General features: G+C 34.1%; 4 protein-coding genes across 4 annotated transcripts; 1 reads left to right on the top strand and 3 right to left on the bottom strand.

Annotated features, from left to right (window-relative positions):
• Positions 1–218: 218 nt before the first annotated feature.
• LOC106099893 (myosin-VIIa-like) lies at positions 219–8,140 on the bottom strand. Its single transcript, XM_013278579.1, has 11 exons — positions 8,006–8,140; positions 7,638–7,895; positions 7,154–7,338; positions 5,870–7,077; positions 5,564–5,805; positions 4,618–5,451; positions 4,210–4,548; positions 3,799–4,016; positions 1,137–3,463; positions 560–1,056; positions 219–484 (listed from the first exon to the last, which is right to left on the bottom strand). Exons 1-11 carry the CDS (start codon positions 8,027–8,029, stop codon positions 287–289), a joined length of 6,330 nt encoding a protein of 2,109 aa, XP_013134033.1. The 5' UTR covers positions 8,030–8,140; the 3' UTR covers positions 219–286.
• Positions 8,141–8,562: 422 nt separating this feature from the next.
• On the bottom strand, positions 8,563–10,096 carry LOC106099747 (26S proteasome non-ATPase regulatory subunit 7). Its single transcript, XM_013278389.1, has 2 exons — positions 9,759–10,096; positions 8,563–9,447 (listed from the first exon to the last, which is right to left on the bottom strand). The coding sequence occupies exons 1-2, from the start codon at positions 9,931–9,933 to the stop codon at positions 8,639–8,641; spliced, it is 984 nt and encodes a 327-aa protein (XP_013133843.1). The 5' UTR covers positions 9,934–10,096; the 3' UTR covers positions 8,563–8,638.
• A 278-nt stretch (positions 10,097–10,374) lies between these two features.
• On the top strand, positions 10,375–16,286 carry LOC106099471 (inosine triphosphate pyrophosphatase). Its single transcript, XM_013278030.1, has 2 exons — positions 10,375–11,011; positions 16,223–16,286. The coding sequence occupies exons 1-2, from the start codon at positions 10,491–10,493 to the stop codon at positions 16,284–16,286; spliced, it is 585 nt and encodes a 194-aa protein (XP_013133484.1). The 5' UTR covers positions 10,375–10,490.
• On the bottom strand, positions 11,241–17,920 carry LOC106099745 (slit homolog 3 protein). Its single transcript, XM_013278387.1, has 4 exons — positions 17,631–17,920; positions 15,538–15,736; positions 12,850–15,473; positions 11,241–12,775 (listed from the first exon to the last, which is right to left on the bottom strand). Exons 2-4 carry the CDS (start codon positions 15,675–15,677, stop codon positions 11,265–11,267), a joined length of 4,275 nt encoding a protein of 1,424 aa, XP_013133841.1. The 5' UTR covers positions 15,678–15,736; positions 17,631–17,920; the 3' UTR covers positions 11,241–11,264.
• Between the last annotated feature and the right edge of the window lie 361 nt (positions 17,921–18,281).

Genomic DNA, 18,281 nt, shown 5'->3' with positions numbered 1-18,281 from the left:
AAAGGGTGGTAAAGGGAAAGGGACTTAAATTAGGCCTCCGGCACCACACTCACATCAGACGAAACACGGAATTGCTTCCATTTCACGCCTAAATTATCGTTTATCGTTACGTTTCGATCTAAGCATTTTTATAAGGTATTCAATATTTATCAGTTTACACCTTCAGGGTCGTTTCCAAATTAATAAACGAATACACGATTCGAATAATAAACAACTAGTTTCTATGAAAATATTTAATCATATATGAATAAATAGATAAATGAAAATATCAATGTTTGAATAATAACTAAGGCCTCGATTTTTGGCGAACAGCTTGTCTCAGCACTGCGATGTATGATGATATTAGGTCATCCATTTTGTAACCCAGCGATGTTTCGCAAAGAATTTTCGTTCCACGAAGAACATTGCCCATTGTCATGTGGAAGAAGGTATTACCGGATGACCAGTTAGAAAGTTGGGAGAACGGGTGTGTTATTAATACATCCTGTAAAAATAATTTTAATGTAGATTTACATTATTACTATCGGTTTATAGAGTCTTTTGGTATTTAAATACTTACCCGACTTTGGGGATGGATTACACTGACACCATTCCTATTGATACCTATAACGACCATTTCTGGATAAGTTGGGTCGGATGTTTGTTTTACTTCAAAAAAAGCAGTGCCAAATGTTGGTAATTGGTAAATTTTCTTTAGAAAATTTTCTTTAGCTTCATCTTCAGGCATATTCCCATGTTTTAAATAAGCCGCTGTTATCGAAGACTTCCATTGTGAGTTAGTTTGAATTCTTGTCATGTCCAATGGTATTAGGTCTTCCAATATTTGAGTAATCTGTGTTAAGCCGGTTTGATCATCGCCATATCGAGCGCGATAAATAAGAGCTGCTAGTTCCACTAAATCTTGTTTTGATGTTTTATGATATCCACGCAAGTACTTTGGCAATTCTTGAGGAAAGTAAAATATTTGATCGGCATTTTTATCCTTTCCTGGTACAGTGTTAATCCACAACTTTTTCATAAAAAATATTTGATAATTCATTTGAACTTGGGAACCAGCTGAAACAAAAAAATACATTATTATTAATTATGAACTTTAAGAATTTTTTTTTTCATAAACGAACATAAACCTACTATACCTGATCGTACAGGGCGTGACCTCTTCATCCATTCTACAAGCTCATGAACAAAGTCGAAGAAATAATAGTTTTCCGGAACTGAAAAAACTTTGTCTGCTATTTTAACGAATAAACTAAAACCGTCGCTATTTTTTAAATTCAAACGACCAGTTATTTGTTCACACAGGTCCCTCGCTTTTGTCGAGGAATCAACTTCAAATGCTTCGTCAGTGTCGTCTGGGAAGTATACTTTGTGATATATTTGCATACTTCTGTGCTGTATCGCTTCCACCTCAATAACATAAGGCGGATACATCCTCGGTCCGTGCTTTTGAGTTTTAAATACCCGTTTCAAACATTCTTTAGCTATAGGGTGAGGACGTGTCTTCAGAAATTCGACGAGGTCCTTTATCAGTATTTGACCACAAGCGAATATTCCAGTTACTAGCCACATCAGCTCCCAGCCTCGTTCTTCGCTGAGCTGTATTCGATTGTTAGTCAATTGTTTCATTACTTGACAGTACACTTCGTCTCGTAAACTCGGTTCATTTAATGCTGCTTTGAATATTTCGTCAGTGTATTCAGTTGCAGATCTGGGTTTCGCTGCTGGTAAATCTCCCATATATTTTTGAATCGCATAAAAAGCGGTCAGAGCATGCTTAGAAAGTTTTTCATCTCCTATCAATTTTTTGAGCAGAGGTTTCTTCAAATTTTCACGGCTATGAGCCCATAAATCGATTAATAGTGGTTTCTTAGCAGTGTTCAATGTTGATTGTTTCGATATTGTAGTATTAAAATCTGTATTTTCTCTAAAATATTCTTTGGCGAAATTTTCCAAAGTATGCATCCTCTTCCTTTGAAGAGTATTGTATTTCGAAAGTGGCTTCTTATCTGTGTTAATATTTCCCTTTTTAAACGTATCTAGAATTACGTCCGATGGCAGAGAAAGCGTGGGCAATATATAAACTTGTTCTGTAGGGAATAGACCTTCCTGATTGTTACAAGAACCGTGACCCCATGTTGAATTCATTAAAGTTTCTCCAGTACAGTCGTGTAGTAGTGTTATAAGATCACCTTTTTTGTACTGTAAGAACGAGGCGGCATCACTGTATCCTTGCGAGTCCATTTGTGCGATAACGTAAGTGGAACGTCGTTTTAAACCATCTATAATGTATATTATTAGTGAACTCAATTCACTTGCGTCTACACTTTGAAAGATAAATTCTTCCTGTTGTATAGTCCTTATGGTAACTCTACCAACATTATCGTATTCCTCGTCATCATTGTACGCGACGTAAGTTATCTCCGGAAAAGACATTTCGAGAAGAATGTGCTCTAACTGATCTACTATGTATATACCGGTCCAATTCACAGCTATTATGATAATATCCTTGTTTATAGAGTCTCCTTTTAATTTTATCGCTTCAAAGAATCTTGAGAATAACATTGGCCACTTCAATTTCGCGTATATCACTATGTCTTCTTTACAACGCAATGGATCAACTTTTGATTGAATACTTTTAGCAGATTCGAAGGCCTTAGTTACAAGATGTTCCCATTTTGTTAAAGCCACATCATTGGATTTAATGAATTGATTAGGTATGTAATTTACAATCACTTTTCTCAGTACGTTTGGATCTATTCGATCGCCATGTTCAATGTAATGTTGCTGCGCTGCTAGCATGGCTAAATCTTTCTCAGAATTACATCGATATTCACCGAATTTTACGCCTTTGGCGACTTGGTAGTAAATGAGATTAGTTGCTACGGGATCTTCGGCCGGATTGTGCCAGGGAGTAAATACCTCCTTGCGGAAAAACAATCTCCACGGAGCATTCTTTTCAGGAGTACCCTGTTCTTTAGCAAACTGCTCGCATTGGGACACAGCGTCCATAATATGAACGTTTTCATTACCCAGGGATAGCACGATATCGTACAAAGTTATGTATAAAGAAAATCCAAAAACATCCGTCAGTCCTATATTATCGGCTATTTGTTGACATATTTCTTCTGAAGTAGTCGCTGAATCAGACTGTACCGTCTTCATAGACTCGTCCATGAGAGTTACTGTTAGAAGTATTGGTTTTTTCGTTTTGGTCGCTTGTAATTCCAGCCAGCTCGGAGGTTGCGTTCTGGGTCCATTTTTAAATGTTCTCATTAACCTTCCTTCACAATACGGTGCGTAGCCCGGTGGACCATCGCGAATAAACGATCGTAAGTATTTAACAAATCTCTCTGACGGCGGGAAGCAACCAACACATAGCGAAAGTAGAATCCAACCTCGAGCGTGAGAAGATTTTGATGGATTATTTGTCAGCTGTTTACATAATTGACAAAAAATTTCATCGCTGTAAAATAAAAACATTTTATTAGAGCTGGTTCAAAACTTATCGAAAAAACGTTTTAAACCATAATGTAGATCAAGCGGTAATTATGTGCCAATATTTACATGCAGAGGTTCTTATTTTAAAAAAGGAAATTTGTATACAATTCACTGAGAACCAAATCGAAGAATCGCCCTTGTCGGTTCAAGGTAAAAGATAAGTTGGAGCACAAGGCTGGGCGCTCCATGTAGTTCCTTAGTAGTTAATTATCAATCTGATAAGCGTATTAAAATAGTACTATCGACTATCAGGTTATCATTTAATACATGTGTTACACGAATTTCCGGAATTACGCTTACCGTAACTCTTTGCGAATGATACCGTGGCCTATGATAAAATGCAACTTTTCCAAGTTTGTGCTCCGCCTTGAATGCAACCAATCGTGATACATTTCATTGGTAGAGTCATCGTTCATTATATTTCTCATAAATTCTTCGTTCATTTTCGCGCGTCGTTTGATTGATTTTTGTACAATTCTACTACTGCTATTAGGGCTTCTTTCAGGTTGTATGAGGGCCTAGAAATAATTGTAAGATATAATTTCGCTACATACATGTGTCAGCGGCTGATATTAGTCACTTTATTATCGGACAAAGTATATTAATATCTTATTTGTTAGTTGACGGTTATTTATAAAAGGAAAGTTATGTTATTTAATCTAAAAGTAAGTGTATTCTACTGTTAATATACATTTCTAATGTAAATTTTACCTCAAACTCTTTGCTCTTTTGGAATGCTCGTCCAATGGTATCAGTCAGCTTTGTCATAACTGGTATATTATCAATTTTGTCGTCAACATATTTGGGTTCAGCCAAGTCTCCCATAAATCTAAGTATTGTTATCCATAGAGCTTGTGCCGCTACGTTGTCTATAGGTGAAGGCAAATCCAACAGTGAATTTTTCAACGGTTTCCGAGAGTATTGATGACTAGTGTTTCCTAGGAAATACGTAGCTGCGAACTTTCTATAGTTAAAAGCATCAAATGGTTCGTCTTGTATATCTTGTCGAAGCGGTATTACGTCATCTGGAGTTTGCTTTTCCGTTGATGTCTGAAATTAATATTAGATAGATATAACAAATATCGTTTTTGAGGAATAAATATATAAAATGACTCTTACCACTCCAAATCCAGTGCCGCGCACAGTTCCCGCAGGCGTTGAAGTGTCTTTCAAAAAACCAAAAACATCATCGACATATATATCGTCAATTTCCTCCGCATTCTGAATATTACTTTCCGCTGCCTCCTTAGTAATCCAAATAGATCGCATAATATCATCGAACTTCTTCTCGTATTCATTTTCAGCTGCCATTACATCATTATTAACTAATATCAATTCTTCCTTTTCCATGTGTAGTTCTACCAGTTTTGCTCGAATAACATCTCCCTTTTCTTTAACAAATTTCCTAACTAAGTACCCTTTGCAGTGAGCTTGGAGATTTGTGAAGAATTTCCTTAAATTAAGGAATGTTCTTCTAAGTTCTCTCGATTTAATAACAGCCTGTAATCTTAAATAACCTCTTCTTAGAACAAGGTATCGGTTTCTGTATCCTCTAGCACGGAAATGCTTCTGCAAAGTGATCGCAGCCGCACGCATACGCAAATATTTACGTCTCTGAATAAATCTTCGTATATTAGCTTGCGTTTTTATAACACTTCTTAGTATCACTGTATGTCTTATCTCTTCTAGAATAACATCATGGTGGTCTTTTAAAAATACTTTTGTATGTCCAAATCTGAAATCTTGATCTTTTAAAATTTCATTGCATATTTTTTTTGCAGCAGCTTTGCAATCAGTTTTCTCCGCTGGCGGGATTCCCGCAACAACGAGGCGATAACGATGAACGAATTCGGTGTATGGATACCTAATAGGGTACCCAGCTTGTCTAATTTTTGCTGTTTCCATTAAACCTGCGTATCGTAATTGTCGAACGCAAAGAGCACGATCAAAAAGCTAAAAGTAATGAAAAATTGAATTAAACTGGTTTTCAAATTGCGTAGTTGACATAATTATCATAATCTTGGTAATTATAATATCTAAAATTGAATTTAAAATGCGTACATACCCTAGGTTTTTTGTGTTCATTTGGTTTAATACATCTTACAAAGAATGGATGGCACGCGTAAAGTGTCTTCATAAGGGCATCTAAAGATGTCTTAAATTGGTAACTGAGGGACACTGTCTTTCTACTTCCACTCTGAGACACAGACTCCATTGGAAAAAGGCACTTTAGAAAATCGTTACTAGAATCCATGATCATTTCTTTTACGTCGGACGTCAACATGTCCCTATTTTTATCAAGAAAACCTGTAATAAATGTTACGTTAAATTATAAAGTCTTATTTACTTAGAAATAGACAGAAATCCGTACCTTTAACTTCATAATATACAGCGCCAGCATAATGCCTAACACCAAATCTGTGTTCATGTGTGGACTTTGGCGTAACATAACTGTTGTTGTTGCTATGATTGCTATTAAGTTTAGATAGAAGAGTGATATCAGTGCCTTTAGGAAACCTAGACTCCTCGTCTATGAGCGATAACAAGTTCATTGGCTTCAGTCCGATCATATCTAAATTCATCTGATTGTCCACATAGTTGATATTAGTCCATGTGATGCCCTCTTTTTGGTACTGTTCTTGTTCAATTTTAAAAATATGTTTGACGAAAAATTGTTGCAAATTTTCGTTAGCGTAATTGATACATAGTTGCTCGAAACTATTTGATAGAAAATTTTCAAACCCAAATATATCTAAAATACCGACGGAACCACTGGACAGCTCTTGATCTTTGCGTAGCGTTTTGTTAATAGTTTCTACAATATATTCGAAGACGTGTCCGTAAATAGCTTTAACTAGTGCATCTCGCCCTTCTATTGCTGCCGATGCTGATAATGTGGACACGACTTTATCTCCTTGAGCAATCAATGTTTTTTTTGTTAGTGCATCGCAAAAAGTAGCTTTACTGACACCAAGAATATTTGCAATCCTGGTCGCATTCGTTGTATCTGCTACTTCAGAAGAGTCGATGTTATTCAAGTTAAATGATTTAAATTTCAAATTTCCTAAATGTAAAATGGCTGCTAAAAGACTAAAAACTCCCCACACTTCGTTTTCTGGGAAATTAAGGACCTTGAACGCAGATCGTATGTCTGCAAATTCAAGAGCATCGTTTCTTCCATCACAAGTCAACATGTTACCGGAATTTAGATAAATATAATCCGACGGACGACCTAGTTCAAGTTTTTTCTTCTCATCGGCAGACAGTCCTGTTACGAGTGAGTAGAATATGTGATAATTACGTTCTCCTTTATTTTGAAATACAATTCGTGATCTTTCTAAGAGATATTGATCAATATTTCCTCCTTCGATAACTCCTTGCTTGTTGAAGTAAATGTTAATGTACTTCCCAAATCTGGACGAATTATCGTTCTTTACAGTTTTGGCGTTACCAAACGCCTCTAAAATAGGATTCGTTTCTTGTATTTGCTGCTCGATCCATGAATGTTTTCCGCTGGCAGCAGCTAGGTACTGCAATAGTAACTTCGTGCTTTCCGTTTTACCTGCACCACTTTCACCGCTGCAATTTCAGAATTTATCTTAAATATGAGTTTTATAAAAGAGGTACATCATTTTTTTGTTTACTTCTTGTTTACCTTATAACGATGCATTGATTAGATGAAGTTCCCAGCAGTTCTTTGTACGCATTATTTCCAATTGCAAATATGTGAGGTGGAATCTCACCTACGTTTCTATCTTGATAAAAATGTATTTGATCCATTGTGTATATCGGCAAGATTTCGTAAGGATTTAATGCAATTAACATAGTTCCTGTGTATGTCTGTAAAATAAATTGATTTTTAAAAACTGATTATTGTATTGTTTACAATATATAATAGTTCTCGCCCGTGACTTCGTTCACGTGGAATGAAAAAAAGAAACAAAAGAAAGTACCCTGTGTGTTCTACTAGACTATCCTCTACATCTATGACATATTTATTCGAGATTCGTTTAGCAGTTTAGGCTACATACTTTAATAAATACCCATCCATGCATATAAACTTTCGCATTTATAATATTAGGATTAGTAAGATAACATTGAAGTATGTTGGTACAGTTATCAAAATTTTGTTTTCTTACGTATATCAGCTGCCGATTATAGCGTATGTGTAGGTTACGAAGGATCGTATGCTCCTGTAATTCTCCGAGAGTGATCATGTCTTCCACACTTTGTACAGATGTGGCATGTAAAGGTTTGATAACATTTGTAACAGATGTACTGAACACTTTGCCATCGTCATCTTGAACTTGTATCAGACCTCCGGAACTGTTGAGTATTTTAACGACAATCGGTATATCGAATTCGGATTTCCCTTCCGGCTGAAGCCAGACTAAGTCCTACAAAAAACAAAGTAATTCAAGGAAATCCCCGATAACGAATGTCACAGAAGTTTATACTGGGATAATTGAGGTTATAAAAAATATCTATAAAATAATTAAGTACTTACTGAGAGACGTATTCTATCGGCCATTTTAAATTTTTGAGATTCCACTCACTGAATTGTTATTTTTCCCCGGACCCAAACACACACATATCGGCGGCAAAACATCACCACGAATACTGGAATTTTTATCAATGTTCTAGATTATTTATCATTATTGCATAGATATAACTCTAACTTATCAGAAGGTATTTTGAGATAGTCACTTTAAAACATTTACCTCATAGCCTATCAATGTATGGACTCATAATTCATTTTACATATCTGTGATGATTAAGCTATGCATTTTTGTTTTAACTTTTTGTGTAATGTATTTTGGGCGTCGCTAACCGATGATCCAGACTAGGTGTAGGGGCAGCTACTAAGAGTATTATCTTATTTAAAGTAGTTTTTATGTTTTTTTTTTTATATTTTTGACTCTAGGGTAAATCTACCCCCTGACTGGTATGGATATTGTTAAAATAAATGCTACATTTTAAACAACAACAGTAATTTAAAGCTGTAGAAGTTAAAATATGTAGGTGACACAAATCCTACTTAATAAGTGGTTTTAAAAAAACAAATTTTAGGTTTAGTAAATACAATTTATTTAAAAATAATGCATCATTACAAACAACTTAAACTATTGACGATTCACTTTTACTTTTTCTTTTCATCTTTTTCTTTTTTATCTGCTTTTACTTTATCTTCCGTCTTCTTGTCATCTTTATCATCTTTCTTCTCCTTTTTATCTTTCGAGTCATCTTTTTTCCCTTCTTCTGCATCTCTATTTGTTATTTTGTTATTGATAAGGTTGTGCAAAGCAATGATAGATCTCACCAACGCAGCTAAGTATACAACAAGTGATTGATCATTAGTCTTGATATACAAATTATCAATAAAATTATCACTAGCAATATCAGGCAATAGGTTAAAGATATCTTGTAACTGATAAATTATTTGATGGTTCATAGGTAATGATCCCTGACCGACTTGAATGAGGTAATCACGGATTTCACTTAGTTGAGAATGAAGCCCACGGAGGCCAAGTAACTGATTGGTGATTCGCTGTGAGAGACTACCAACGGTTGTGTCTTTAATGTCTCGCAGTAAATGTTCAACTCCTACTTCTTCAGCCTCCTCTGCACCTATTTCACTGGGCACATGTTCAAATGTTCGAGTGGTAGGACTGCCATCATCATGAACCTCTTCAACAGCCTGGTATGCTTCAGTGGGCAAGCCCAGGTCTTTTGGCTTAGCATCAATGATAACAAGAACAGAGTTGGGGCAATAACGTCTGATCAACTCATTTATTGCAACATCATTTTGGTGGAGTTTAGGCCCAGTGTGGTACCAGCCGACCACTTTTTCACGGGCATTGACTTTCTTAAACATGCCATACATGTTTTCAAGGTAATCATGGTCTAAGAACCAAACTGACTTGTCTTTGTCATCTTCATCAAAGGGAACTGAAAGGAAAAAAAATGATTTACTAAGAAAATTTCTAACAAATAAATTGAATGGGTTGTCGAAATGGAATATTATCACAGTTAAAAGACTAAGGAGTTTGTCTGGAGACAATCTACTAGTATTATATCAAACAATGTAAAGGCAGGTTAATTATAGCTGACTAAAATAGGTCCTGTAAAAATTGTCACATTTTCTAATCACACACATCTAAATATTCCACTGAAAAACAGGATTATCCGTAAAACACTAGACAGAAATCTATTTTGTTAATTAAGATAACTGTAAACAAAATACGGCAGTGCTTACTGACCTGCAAAACTGTTTGAAACGTCCAAAACTCCCTTGGCTCTCCAACAACCTAACAAAACGCCTACAACCCGTTTTTGATTACCAATTTTTCCCATACGGTTAAAATGGTCCACAACGCTCAATAGTACCAAAGGGTGGACCACAACCTTTGTCGTTACAACTTCCTGACTCGGCATTTTGTTGTATGATTTAAACTTATTGTTTATTTGATACAAAAAGCAGCTAATATTGCAACGACTTCTATTTTTAAAATAATTTATCTATTGTAACATAAAAACTTTTAAGTGAGCTAAGTGTTAAATTTTTATTTAAATTATTTATCACGAAGAGAAAAGAAAATCTGACAGTCATTCATAGATAAAATATTTTGTACGACGTATGAAAAATGTCTTTGAATTACACAGATAAGATTGTGTAGTGCCATAGTTAAAATTGAGACTAATGTTTTAACCACTAATAATATTATAAATGTGATTTTTCGTATGGCCTAAAATTCGAAGATTTTTTAAGATTATCGAGAAAGTAGAATGTTATATATTAGTTTTGTATTTAAGTACTTTTTTCTGAACAAATTCTCTGTTGTCATTATTTGACACTTTCTTTAACATTAAAAAAGCTGTCATTGTCATACTTTCGCATGTAATTTTGCAATAAATGTTATTAAAATTTTTCTTTGTGTCATATGTTTAATTAAAAATTAAGGAACTTTAATGACATAAATCACCATATAAATATGACGCAAAGAACGCTTACATTTGTGACAGGCAATATTAAAAAATTGGAAGAGGTTAAGGCTATCTTAGGTGCCAATTTTCCATTCGAAGTAACAAGTCATAAACTAGATTTACCAGAATTACAAGGGGAAATCAAAGAGGTATCCATTAAAAAGTGTCAAGAAGCAGCACGGCGCTTAAAGAAACCTGTAGTTGTTGAAGATACATGTTTATGTTTTAATGCATTGAAAGGGTTACCTGGTCCGTATATAAAGTGGTTTTTAGACAAATTAGAGCCGGAAGGTTTGACGAGGCTATTAACAGGATGGGAAGATAAATCTGCAGAAGCTGTTTGTACTTTTGCATATTGTCCTTCCGGTGATAGTCATGATGTAATACTATTTCAAGGAAAAACAGCAGGAACGATTGTATCTCCGAGAGGGACACGCGATTTTGGATGGGATTGTGTATTCCAACCTGACGGCTACAACATGACATATGCTGAAATGCCTAAACATGAGAAAAACAAAATATCCCACAGGTACAAAGCCTTAGATAAATTAAGAACATATTTTATACAGAATTGTCATTAGCTATCTTAAATATAGTTGTAGAGCAAATCTATCCATTATTTTATTTAATGCCAAAAAATGAAACTCAAGTACATAGTGTAGTATATTTTTCTGGGCTCCTCAACCACAGTTAACACATAAAAGTTTAAAGTTATTTTTTAATAATTTAAGGAAGTAGTAATAATAAACAGTAACTTTATTGTATGATATTATATTTATAGTTTACAGTAAATCAATAAACATTATAAAATAGCACAGAGTTAAACAGTAAATAGTTGATTTCTTATGTTCTAATATATGTCCATAAGAAGTATGGATACCAGGTGCAATATAAGGCTCTAAATTAGACTTATTATAATTTTTATAGTACCAGTCTTTATCGTCTTCATTTTTTGTCCTTGTGTTTGTTTGAGTTTGTGGAAATCGTGTTTTAGGCTCTCTATTATTGATCAGAGTATAATTAGATACAGGATGTTCTAAATGTGGGAGGTTGACTTTTGTAATTGTTGCTGGCCGCTTATATTCACGCCTCTCGAGTTCTTCATTACTTGGTATTAGTACAGCTGAAAGTGCTGTTGGTTCATTTATATGTTTTTTCATAGGTGGTTTTACAGCAGGCATTGGTGCTGGATATGGTATGCTTGTTGTGGATTCCATCCATGCTTGTATAGATAAATCATTGCTTGTGTCAGTTGTTATAATACTTTCTTTCTCTGTTACTTGTTCTATTGTTAAATTGGACTCCATGGAATGATATTGATTTAAAACACTTGGACTACTCTTACGCTCTTCCATATTTTTAGTCAGATTATAAGATATTTGGGTGGCATTATTATTTTTTGAGAATACTTCATATATTTCACTTTTTGATTTAGTATTTACTATGTTATTTCGATTTGGTGCTCTTGGTGGTAGAAATTCTGTTGCAACATTTTTTTTCTCAGTTTCTGTATTTTGATAAGTTGTATACTCCATTTTAGCAATTGTACCTTGTGTGGTATCAGCCACTGGCATTGTAGGGCTTGGTATGGGCATAAAACCACCATCAGTTGTTGGCAACATTGGTGTAAAACCACCAGTTTCGAATTTTGGCGTTTCTAAAACCGGCGATTGGTATTTGGTCATTTGTGGTTGTTTTCGTTTTTCAAACCAATCTATTTTCCGGCCTGTATTTAGGAACTTGCTCATATCAATGGATGGGAGAGGCATGCCAAAAAATGTGAATCCACTCCTTGGGGCATTGGATGGCGTTACTGGATTTAGAGTACTCATGTTTTTAATATTCGTGTTTAATTTCGAAGGACTTAGTATACCATCTTGGGTCTTTTCATTAGTTTGCGTAAAATTGTTTTGATTGCTAATGACATCCATAACAGTCTCATTAAATGGATAATCAACGTAGTCATCGTAAAAATAATCAGATTCTTCTGGCGTAGGGCGTGTGTTGATTTTGTTAGCCTGTAAGTTATTCTTTTCTTGTGTTATATAACCATTGATTTTATCCGACGACGAGAAAACTTGCGACGTTGCTAAATTTGGTAACAATGCTTCATTTTCATGCGTTATGCAGTCTCTCAAATTGTCATTGCGTATTGGTGAGTTAAGACAATCATTCCGGGAGAAGGGCATACCTTTAACGTATGTGCCGTCCGCACATTTAGGTCCAATTGACGTTGATTCTAATAACCATGATTTTAACCACATCGCAGCGCAGTTGCAAATAAGCGGATTACCTAAAAATGTAAACAATTTATTGTGACTTTTATAACAGGTAAAAAATTACTTTCGTCTTTTATTTGTCACTTACCATCTATATCTAAAATCGCGATGTTGTTTCTAAGTTTTTCGAAATTGGTTTCTGCTACATTTGTAAGTTTGTTATAGCGCAGTGAAAGAACTTTGAGCCGTGGCATTGAATTAAACGGTTGGCCACTTATGTGACAAATTTTGTTATTATCAAGTGTTAATTCTACCAGCCATTCCATGTATTGGAATGATTCAGTTGTTATTTTCGTTAACTTATTAAAACTTAAATCTAGAACTTCTAAAGAAAACAATTGTCTTATTCCAGAACTTTCCAAATTCGTAAGTTGGTTGTTGCTGACGTTTAAATACTGTACTAATGGTGTGTTTTCAAATGCACGTGCTGATATAAATTGTAGACGATTTCCTTGGAGTTCTATAATTCTTAACTTTGGTAAATTTGAGAATACGCGATCAGGAATATCAATTATATGATTCCTGCTCAAATAAATTGATAGTACGTTGGGGAGATTGGCTATAGCCATGGAATGTATTATTTCAATTTTGTTACTGTCCATGTCAATTGTTTCAAGATGTTTTAAATCTCTGAAACTACCACTTCGTACTTCTATTATTTTGTTGTATGGTAATTTTATTTCTTTTATCATTTGTAAGTTGCTTATTATGTTGCCGTCAAAGAATTTTATGTGATTGAAACTGGAGTCTAATATTATAAGTTTTTCAAAAACATTCAGGCTTGTTGGAAGTTCATAAAGATTGTTTGAAGATATATTTAAAACTTCAATCTCCAGCGTTTTTTCAGCTATCTTTGGGTTTATACTCTTTAGTTTATTTTTACTAAAGTCTAGTGTAGATAGTTTATTATTGTCTTTGAGGATCATAAAATCAAAATTATCGATGTTATTCCCATGTAAATTTATCTGTTTAAGTGATAATAGTTTTGTGAAACTCTTCAAATGAATTGATATGATTTGATTGTAGCTTAAGTCTAAAACTTCCAAACGTGTGACATCACTGAATGTTGTAATATCAATTTGTCTAAGACCATTACGTTTCATATAAAGCCGCCTTAGATTGTGAAGTGTTTTAAATGTTCCAGTAGCAATTCTTTGTATACCATTGCTTGAAATGTCCAATGTTCTTAGTGATGGTAAGTCTAAATCTGGAGACGGATGCACTGGTAAGCTAGTAATTTGATTCCTTTCCACGTTTAACTGCTCTAAACCTCGCGGCAAACCAGGTATGAATTCAATAAGTTTATTTGAACTGGCGTCTAGTTCGTAAAGACTTGCTAAATTTCTGAATGTAGCAGGATGTATTGAAACTAGCTCGTTACCAGATACGTTTACATATTCTAATAACGGCGTTTCAATGAACGTTAAAGGATCTATAACTGTTAATTTGTTGTTGCTAATATTTATTCTTCTAAGTGATGGAAGGTTGTATAATAATTTAGGTTGTAATCGTTGAAAATAATTATGAGACAAATCTAAACCCTTTAAAGATGGCAAGTTCCAAAATGGACCTTCGTTCAGATCGCCTAATGAATTCTTACTTAAATGAAGTTCCCTCAGAGCTGGCATGGCAACAAATGCTTCACCTTCAATAAATTTTATACTGTTACTATTAAGATGTAATCTTTCTAAGCTCGGATGACCTCTGAGGGCTCCTCTGGGAATTTCCTCAAGTAAATTGTCACTCATATCTAAAAATCTCAGTCTTGGTAGAGCATCTAGTAATGCGCGAAATTCAGAAATGTGCATGATCTTATTTCCAATCAGACTTAGTTCCTCCACCCCACTACTAGACTGTTGTAAGAATGATTCGGGATGTATTCTTATGATGTTGTTAAAATTTAAATCGACGATACGCAGCTTTGGTACTCGGTGAAACGCTCCGTGATGGATAATATTTATATTGTTATGAGATAAATATAACGTTTCTAGCATTGTCTGATCGACAAAAGCACCTTCGTTTAGTTTGTCTATAAGATTGTAATTAAGATTTAATAAAGTTAACATAGGCAAATCTCTGATAGCTCTACCGACCATAGTTGCATCAAAAATTTCATTATTACTCAATGATAACTGCTTAAGATTAGGGAGCAATGAAAATGCTCTCATATGCATATGCGTTATGCCACAATCAGTTATTTCCAACGTTTTTAACGCTGGTAAGTTGTAAAAGGCGTTTTCTTCTATAATATGCAGATTTCCACTTCCACGAATAAATAATCTTTCAAGATTTGGTAGATTAGCGAACGTTTGTTTTGTAATACTGGTCAAACTTTCCGTTTCTATACTGATGTATTTTAGTTTTGGATTGTTTACGAAGGGAGGAATTCGTCGTAAGCTGTCGGAATGAATAGTAATGGCTTGAGCATGTTGTAATTTCGCCAAGCTCTCGGCTGGTATACTTTTTAATTCATTTTCAACTATGAATATTTCAACTAAATTCATCTCTTGTGTCTCCAGCCATGTTGCCGACATACGTTCGATTCCATTGTGACGCAACATTAGCCTTTGAATTATTACATTTTGAAATATCTTCCCTGGTAATGATGGTAGATAGTTATTTTCAATTATCAATTCGTCTATAGGTTTTCTTACAAATTCGCCAATTTTTTGTACACCTTTTAATACTTGCTGTAGATCGCTGTGTGTACACCTGAAAAATGACAATAATTAGAAAAGTAATTTAGACACTAAAAAATTTGAATAAAAAATCTTACCATATCTGAACATCTTCGTTTCTGTTTGTGCAAATGCATGGCAGTATTGTATCAGGTGGGGGGCACACAGCGAACACTTCAGATAAACATGTTAAACCTAACGTTAACCATAAGAAAACCGTTCCCGATTTGATACCCATGCCTTAGTTTCTTCAGCGTAACTCATTGTAGCATTGCCTACAATATTTTTAATACGTACCTGAAACAAAGGTCGAAAGATTTCTTTATGTAGTTTCTCTTAGACATAATACTGCAAATGTCATAAGTGTTCACCAAGCACTAGGTATTTTTGTTTGCAACAAAACAAATATTGCGTCAAGGACTTACAGACACCATTAAAAACAATAAAATCTGAAGACAATGGTCCAGTGGCACGATACGCTAGGTTGCACTTTTACTTTCATACTATTGTTCCTATTTGTACACTATGAAATATAAGTACGATTTAACTATTTCGGATATTACATAAACAGCTCAATTCTTTATTATTAAAGTATATGTAATAATTTGTGTATTGTCTTAAGTGCCAGTACTTTTAACACACATTGTCTGTCCGATAATTAGGATTATGAAACCTTACATATAATGTGCAGATATCAATTAGGCTTTTGTTTGTTTTTTTTTTTACTTAATTAGTAGTTAATGTTTTATATTTATAACTAACTTAGAATGCGATTCTATACAGCTTCTACTACTTTAATAAACGAGACAATAATGAAGAAATTTTCTACACTTGGAGACAAACGTAAGTCGTGACCAGTGAACGAAACGGGTGAATATTACGGTATGTCACGTTATACACTTATCTCTAACATGGTTCTAACTGTCACAAGAAACGTCATCGTATTGTTAAATTGCCCTTTACGATTTACGAGTACCTACTGACTATCATTGGAGTTCACTTTTTTACCTATTTGTATCTGATTCAGGGAATTTAATTTCACCCTTGTGATACGACTACAGCTTAGTCACCCTATGGGTAGGCTCCGAGCCCCTCGGTGGCGACGTATAGTGTGCTGGTGATGATTATAGTGATATATTTTAGTGAAATTATTCATTCATCGGTCAGTGCTACCGTTGAACAAAGAGCTTTTGGAAATATTGTTTAATAATGTCCTGAATATTATAGCTAAAGTGATTAAGATAGAAAAGATAGAAGCGTATCTATTGCTCTATTATTATTGCAAGTTTTTTTAATTAATGGTATTATAATTTAAACATTGATTACATGATTCGAAAATGTACAGTAACTATTACATAAATAGCCGAATTAAATTTAAAAATAAAGTGAACAAAAAAAATATAACTAATAATATACTTGATTGTACGAATTATCTTTAAATTATCATTACGTGTAAAAACTGCTGTTTTTGCTCTGTTAAATAAAATAGAAACAATATAATAGAGCGATCTAGATATTGCAATAGCGGGAAAACGGCTCAGATTAGTGTCATGTCAAAGTATTTGAAAGCTGTGGCAATGCGCCGGCGCATGCTAGATACTTATCATACACTGCATTTGCAGGTGCATTTTTAAAAGAAATAAAACCTTAAACCGTGAGACTGTAATTTATACATTGGACTACATTTTTCATAAATTCGGTAAAACTAAAGAAAGTTAAAATATTTAGTAAAAAAAAAATGTAAATCCTTTTTATATGAGACTATCTAAACTGTTTTTTTAAACAACGACCAATGCATAGTAATCGTTGATGACAATAAATAAGCTTCCCGAAAACAAAGATTAACATTTACTAACAACGCATTATAATACTGTTAAGATTAAATTATTTTATTTAAATTTTAAGAACATTTTAACCGATATGATATTACAATGTTTTTGCAATATCGCTTTTCACAGTTATGTATAATTTGTAACCGCTATGCGGACATTGTAATTTTTACCTCATTAGTAATAGCTCACTGCATAATTATTATAAATTACATAAGAATTCAGTTATCTTGATATATTATGTAAGATTTTTGTCATAATAAAAATCTATACCTCCTATTCCTGTGAAAGTCATCTTAAATTTTTTTATAGTGTTTATTAATAAAATAGACAAGTTAAAAAAAGACCAACACAATACTTACTCGTGTATAGATTATCCAAGGATGTATTTTGTTTAAAATTTATATGCTTTCTAAAATAACTTATAGATTCCGTCTATTCAAGCCTTTTGTTTTGTTTACATTAAATCTACTTCCACCATATCCAGAGGTCTGGACAAGCGATGTTCTTACAAGACAAACACCGACTGTGTTGAGGAGACCATTTTGCATGAACGTCGGACTTTCGGTTCATGGCTCGATGCGCACCAAGACACTTATCTTTCACCATTGTGGCGCGTGCCAGCATATGCAACCTATTACAACACAGATGTACAACTTAGTAAAAAAGTCTGATAGACCCTTAGTTTTAGTAGGAAACTATTATTCTGGCTAAAATTGTTAGGCAGTACTCAAAACACGCGATATTAAAGTTCTTTTGTGATGAGTAATCTAGACAATGACCTCATAAACGTTGCAAACCTGTTGGATAAAGTTTGGTACAAAGTTAAAATGTCAATTGAAGGTGCTCTTTCTGGAGATATCACATATATCAACTGAGAAACGAATTCTGGCCAATCCGAGATATCAAAATAACAAATGAAGTCGTCAAACGATAAACCATCATGTTAAAAACAGTCGGAAAAATCGATTAGAGAAGCTGTTATTACGGATATTTATAATTTTAGCTTATTC

Source organism: Papilio polytes, unplaced genomic scaffold (assembly GCF_000836215.1).
Source record: "Papilio polytes unplaced genomic scaffold, Ppol_1.0 DF824102.1, whole genome shotgun sequence".
Lineage (NCBI taxonomy): Eukaryota > Metazoa > Arthropoda > Insecta > Lepidoptera > Papilionidae > Papilio > Papilio polytes.
The sequence above is the reverse complement of the archived record's forward strand: the minus strand, read 5'-3'. Positions and strand labels throughout refer to the sequence as shown.

Coding starts and splice junctions, on each gene's coding strand:
- LOC106099893 (XM_013278579.1), bottom strand. CDS start 8,029: ATGGCCGATAGAATACGTCTCTCA. Junction 7,339..7,637: donor ATAATCGGCAGCTGATATAC/GTAAGAAAACAA, acceptor TTTATTTTACAG/ACATACACAGGAACTATGTT. Junction 7,078..7,153: donor AATCAATGCATCGTTATAAG/GTAAACAAGAAG, acceptor CTGAAATTGCAG/CGGTGAAAGTGGTGCAGGTA.
- LOC106099747 (XM_013278389.1), bottom strand. CDS start 9,933: ATGCCGAGTCAGGAAGTTGTAACGACAAAGGTTGTGGTCCACCCTTTG. Junction 9,448..9,758: donor CGTTTCAAACAGTTTTGCAG/GTCAGTAAGCAC, acceptor TTTTCCTTTCAG/TTCCCTTTGATGAAGATGAC.
- LOC106099745 (XM_013278387.1), bottom strand. CDS start 15,677: ATGGGTATCAAATCGGGAACGGTTTTCTTATGGTTAACGTTAGGTTTA. Junction 15,474..15,537: donor AACGAAGATGTTCAGATATG/GTAAGATTTTTT, acceptor GTCATTTTTCAG/GTGTACACACAGCGATCTAC. Junction 12,776..12,849: donor CGCGATTTTAGATATAGATG/GTAAGTGACAAA, acceptor TTACATTTTTAG/GTAATCCGCTTATTTGCAAC.
- LOC106099471 (XM_013278030.1), top strand. CDS start 10,491: ATGACGCAAAGAACGCTTACATTTGTGACAGGCAATATTAAAAAATTG. Junction 11,012..16,222: donor AAAAACAAAATATCCCACAG/GTACAAAGCCTT, acceptor GATTCTATACAG/CTTCTACTACTTTAATAAAC.